The 6,001-nt window shown below is 50.6% G+C and overlaps 1 protein-coding gene across 1 annotated transcript; it reads left to right on the top strand.

Moving 5' to 3' along the window:
* Positions 1-638: 638 nt before the first annotated feature.
* On the top strand, positions 639-5,631 carry LOC105069240 (myeloid-associated differentiation marker-like). The gene has a single exon (XM_074353988.1). The coding sequence runs from the start codon at positions 825-827 to the stop codon at positions 1,548-1,550; it is 726 nt and encodes a 241-aa protein (XP_074210089.1). The 5' UTR covers positions 639-824; the 3' UTR covers positions 1,551-5,631.
* Positions 5,632-6,001: the final 370 nt, after the last annotated feature.

Genomic DNA, 6,001 nt, shown 5'->3' with positions numbered 1-6,001 from the left:
TTCCCAGATCCCTGAGCTTGGGTCCTGGGCTCCCACCCACGGGCCCTGCTGAAATGCTGGGCTGTAGAGCAAAGCATTCACACTCACAGCTTTGGGATTTTTATCTGAGGTTCCCACTTTCTAGCCTTGTGATCTTAGGGAAGGTATTTAATTCCCACAGCCTTAGTTTCTCATCTGGAAAATGAGGTTAGCAGTAGTATCCACAATCCCTCTTCTGAAACTCTTGGGATCAGATACGCTCCAGAATTCAGAATTTTCAGCTGCAATCACATAGCATGGTGCATATACTCTACATGACATAACACTCCACAGGGCTCTGAAAGCACCTTACTATCAAACATATTATTTCTGCAACATTTTGAATTTTGAACATTCACATTAAGTGAAATAAATAAAGGCCATAAATTGTCTCATGTCTGCTCAAGCAAAATTTTGTGACCAGATGAATTTTCTTTTAATTCTGTTATAATTTTCAGAGTGTTGAATGGTTGGGATTGCAGATAAGGACCATCCTACCCTGTGTCTCTGTAGATAATGGCACACAGCTCAGAGAGATCCAAAATGTCACGTTTTTGAGGCCAGACCACACCCAGCTGTGAGGCTGGGGATACGACCAGTCTCCTGACAAGGCCAAGGGTGACAGGTGGGGAGAGTCATCCTGGAGTGGCTGTGCTGTTACCCGCGTCTGTTTCAAACTCCACAGTTTAGCTGCCACAGGCCCTTGAGATGATTCCAGGCTTCTGACTTAATCCACCTCCAGACCCGCATCTTTCCGTGATGGGCCCTCAGGGAAGACCACAGCAATATTGGTGACGGTGACCAGCATGACCAGTAGGGCCTCCACGAGATCGTCCTCAGGCCTGGGCTCTGTGACCATCATGGGCTACTTCCTCCGTCTGCTGCTGCTTTTCTCCACCTGTGTGGCCTTCTCACTGGTGGCCAGCATGAGCACTTGGAGGGGGGCCGCAGTTAACTGGTCCACGTTCGTCTGGTGCTTCTGCTTCTTCATGACCCTCATCATCCTCATAGTTGAGTTATTTGGGCTCCAGTCCCGCCTCCACCTCTCCTGGAACAGCTTTCTCATCACCTGCGCCTGCTACGCCACACTCTTCTGCCTCTCAGCCTCCATCATCTTTGCCATCACCTACATCCAGCTCTTCCCGCGTAGCGCTTCCCAGGTCCAAGCCATCGCCACCATTGCATTTTCCTGCATTGCTTCCATGGCTTATGCCACTGAGGTTGCCTGGATCTGGGCCATGACTGGTGACTTACCTTGCTATTTGTTCACCTTGCCAGACCTGTTTAAGAGGCTGGAGATCTTCGTGACCTGTGTCATCTTCGCCTTCATCAGCAGCCCTTACCAGTACCTGCACCGGCCAGCCCTGGTGTGGTGCGTGGCCATGTACGCCATCTGCTTCCTTCTGGGGGCCGTAGCTCTCTTGCTGAACTGGTGTGACTGTGACAACAGGCTGCCCATTCCCTTCTCCGTTTTCCAGTTGGGACTGACTCTGCTCTCCGTCCTCCTCTACACCAGCACTGTGGTCCTCTGATCGCTCTACCAGTTCAATGAGAAGTTGGGCGGCCAGCCCCAGCGGTCCAGCGATGTGAGCTGTAGCAACAGACTCCCCAGCGTGGTGTGCATCTGGGACCAACGACTTGCTGTGGCCATCCTGACAGCCGTCAACCTGCTGATTTACGTGGTCGACCTTGTGAACTTGGCCCGCATTTTTTTCTTACCCGGTTCTGAGGCTCTGCCCAGGGGTCCCAATTCCCTCTTGTCACTGGAAGTTTCTTTGCCTTGCTCCCGAAGCATGACTGTCCCCTCGGCTGTGCCTTAGTTGGTGTATGTGTGTGGCTTTGGGGCATGGGGGTGGATATCTAGACCCCTTTTACCCAGTGGAGGTGGGTGTAAAGTGTACCTCCCATTTATGTTTAAAAAAATCTCTGGAGGTCAATAATTTCCCGTCAGCAGGAGCCTGAAAGCAGAGGCCCTGGGTCCCTAGGCCCCACCTGGTGCTCAGCTCCCACCTTGAGATTGGCTCTAGAAGTTTTGCAGGCTCACTAAAGCCCACTGCCTAGAGGCCACCTTAGAGGAAGCAAGGGGTGGATGCCTTCCAGCCCAATTATTTACTCTTTGGAGAATCAAAAAAGGAGCTGGTGAAGAGCCATACAGTCTTGAAGACAACTGTCTGAAGTAATTGTGAGGGGGGGTGACGAGGCCCTCCTGCCTCAGTGTTCAAAATAGCACGTCCTGCCTTTGCAAGGCAAGGCCATGGCAACTGTCAGCCTTAAAGCTGATGTTAGCCTGGGTTTTTGTTTTTGTTTTCTTTTTTTCTGGTCAGGAGGGCAAAAAATTACTGGGTCACCCTATTGTTAAAGAAGAAGTTTCTTTTCGTTTTTTTGCTTTTCAGAGGGGTGGGCTTGGAGGGTGGGGACTGCCTCTGCCATGGGGAAAGGAATTGCCGTGCTTGAGCATGCGTGCACACGCGTGCTTCTGCGTGTCAGTTGCTTTCTGCTGCTGCTTCCTGCTTCTCTGGGACTCATGAATGATATGATCTATATAAATGTAGAAATATAAACGTATATATTTATTCCCAGGAGCTTCTGGTTCCCATCAGCCCCTGCTGTCAGGCATAGAGAGAAGCCTTGTACCTTCTCTCACATACATAATGTACTTTATTTTTAACCTCAGTATAAAGTTAAAGAAAAAATCAAAACACCCCAAAGATCCACAGATCCTAATTGCCCCAAATTTGACTAGAGCTCAGAAGCAGCCTACTAGACTTTTCTTCTGAACCAAACTACCCTCTCTGTAAGCCCTTCCCACTGCCTCTCCACCCCAGTGGCCCAGCCTTGGGAAACTAGAGGTTGGCCCCGCCCCAGTGCCCAACATCCTGTCCCCTAAATCTTAAAAGGGCCCTCCCAGCTCCTGGAGGCCTCTCTTTAAAGATGTGTGCCCTTGTGCCTGCGCAGTGTCTGTGTGTGTATGTGTCCGTGTGCACTCCCGCATCGGGACCGGCAGCGCTTTACAGTAACTGGTGGCTGTAAAGGTGCCACAAGCCTCCTTCCTCTCTTGCTGTCAGCCACACAGCCTCAGAGCCCAGCACCTCTGTGTCACCAGGGCCAGGGCGGCCAGGCAAGCAGAGCTGTGGGGGAGGGGCAGGGAAGGACCCGCACTGCTGCTGTTTATTCCTGTCCTGCGATGAAGCACGTGTCCTTTACCTGGCAGGCTGGGTGGATGGGGGAGGGCTCCCAGGAGGTGTCCCCAAGGCAAGAAAATCGTAAAATGTAATGTAATAAAATTCATATTCTAAGGCAAGACAAAACAATTCTAACCATGAAATTGTTCTCCGCTCCCTTGGGCCTCCTCCCTCCCCTCTGGTGTGCACAGCGCGTCTGTACTATGCATTAACTAGACCTTTCCAAGGGCAGAAATTCCTGCTATGCTAGAAAGATCAACTTTTCTTCTTCTGGCTGCATCCGTGTAACTCCTTAGAAGATAGCGTTACTTACTTATTGCTGTACTGTTTCTTGCATTACCAGTGTGTGATTGAGACTTTGATAAAAATAATGATGACCAGGTGCCTTAAAACAACTGACCTGATGTATAGATCAATGATTGTAACAGTGTGATCTAGAGATGGGAAGAAGCAACAAGAGGGTACCATTTTCTGCAGGTGACAGACTAGTAAGACAGGTGGGGCAGAGGCTGCCGTTACCAGGGCTAGATGAGTATCCACACCATGTGTGGCCTGTCGGTGAAGTCCTTGGCTGATCTGGAATGGGCATGCCTAGCTCCCTGGGACAAATTGATGGAAAATGCCCCCCAAACCTTGGTCAAAATTAAGACCAAAAGGGGGAGGATTGTGAAATAAAGAATGCTGCCCACCACCCATCAATTCTGCAAGAATTAAGTCATTTGCCACTGCAGTCAACCTACAGTCCACCCTGAAAGGAATTCAGGGCGAAGATCTGGATGAGGCTCTTTGTCATTTGGGAAAACTGGCAGAACTGGCCCTCAAACAGTGAGAGTCTTTCAGGAGAAATTTTTATGAACCCAGCTTCTTGGAGCTTACCACTCTTAGAAAAGCACGAAAACTGTTAACTGAGATGCCTGTTCCCCACGAATAGGAGTAATCGTCTACCAAGCTGTGTGCTGGATTGCATGAACCCTTCACCAAAGTCACATCCATCCTGGCCTCCCGCCCTTACCTCTTCAGAACAGTTCTCAGAGCTTCCTGAAAGACTGTCTCCCCAGTTATAATTCTCAGGTTGCCTGGAATAAAATCTCCCGTTTCTTTCTTAGATTGACTACTGATTAACTTTTCATCTACAAAATCACGAATGCATTGACCTCCACAAGTCTGAGTGCATGGAGTTCTCATACTGTTATATTTTCCTGAATCAAATTGAACCCAAAATTGAGACCTCACTTCTAAGGAGGACGGAAATCCTCTGTGGTTTAGTAAAAGAATTGCCAAGGAATGGGCTCACCTGAACTGCTCACTGTCCAAGCCCTTGTGGTTCATGAGGACGGCAGCTCCATCCCTCCTGTCTGGTGGGGGTTAAAGGTCATTTGTCACAATTCGGGGGCAAGTTCCAGTCCCCTCACTTTGGAGCTCAAAAGAAAGTGTAAAGGTCCTCTACTAAGTCGAGCCCTCTTGTCATAGAGGAGGTGCAGCTGGACCCAGGGAGGTGGCAGGACTTGTCCAGAGACACCCTGTGTGTGGCTGAGCCAAAGATAGGACCCAGGTTTCCTGGTCCCAGGCTGGCTATCTTTCCACGGCCCCAAGCTGCCTGTTGCAAGTGTGGCAGCAGCGTCCCCCAGGCTGGGGTTAATGCCCCGTCCACCCTAGTTCTGCCACAAACCTGCCGTGTGACCCCGAGGAGGTCACTCACTGCTGGTTGAGTCAGGGTCCTCAGCTGCAGGATGGGGAAGGGGATCCCCTTGACCCCTGGTCCCCTCCCAGCCCCCCCTCTTCCCGGTGCCCCTGGCTGCATCAGTCTTGGAGACTCAGATGTGGAGATGGAAGCCGGCCTCCCTGTGCTCTGTCCACCCTCTCTGCTTGTTTCCCTCTTGGCTGCTGGGCTCCTGTTTATTGGTTACATCCTTCCTGATTAGACAGGCCCTCCCTCCCCACAACTTTTGCTTGGCGGTAAACATGTTTCTTTCTCATAACATGTGTTTCCTCAGTCACTCACCAGTGATCCAACTCTCCAGCGATCCTTTTCAAAAGCATAAGTTTCTTCCAGTGACTCCACAGTCTGATCTCTCCCAGATCCCCCTGTTCCTGCACATCCTTGACTTTCTAACTCTTCAGACTCCAGCTCAGCAGCCCGAACGCTCTCGCTCTGTTTGGGGAGCTCACGTTTCCTTTAGTGAACACAGAGCCCTTTCTTCAGGACAGAGGGGCTGATCCCAAGCAGTGGAAGAGGAATCAGAAGCCCAGAGTGAGAGAGAGGCAGAACCAGGTCCAGAACCTGGTGCCAGGGCTTCCCCCAGCCCTTCAGCACACACAGTTGATGGAGAAGATCCCCGAGGCCCAAGCCTCAAGCCTCAGCTGGGTCCACAGTCACATCTGCTCCTGACTAAGTTCAAGTGGCCCCACAGCCCTGGTCGGGTCCCCCAGAGATGAGTAGTCGGGCCAGCAGAGCCCAAGAGATCAGGTTTCTAGTTCCAGTTCTGCCACAGGATATCTCGTGACCACGGATGAGTCTTGTCTCTGATTTAATCCTCATTTTCCCATGTATAAAACATGCATAATTGGGTTAAAATCATAGTTTTCTAGCTGTGACTCTGAAGCCCTAGGGTTCCGGTGAGGTGGGGGGGATTGCACGCAGGATATTGGCCTCACCCACCACTTTCTCTTACCAGAGCAGCGTGGATCAAGCTCCCACTTGTAATCTCATGTGAAAATAGATTGGAAAGATTGGAAACAACCCACGTGCTCACCTTTCAGATGCTGGGTATTAAACATGGTACAGTCACAAGAGAGAATGC

This window comes from Camelus bactrianus, chromosome 27, assembly GCF_048773025.1.
Source record: "Camelus bactrianus isolate YW-2024 breed Bactrian camel chromosome 27, ASM4877302v1, whole genome shotgun sequence".
In the NCBI taxonomy this organism is placed as follows: Eukaryota; Metazoa; Chordata; class Mammalia; order Artiodactyla; family Camelidae; genus Camelus; species Camelus bactrianus.
Note: the sequence above shows the minus strand (reverse complement) of the source record. Positions and strands in the feature narration are given on the sequence as shown.

Coding starts and splice junctions, on each gene's coding strand:
- LOC105069240 (XM_074353988.1), top strand. CDS start 825: ATGACCAGTAGGGCCTCCACGAGATCGTCCTCAGGCCTGGGCTCTGTG.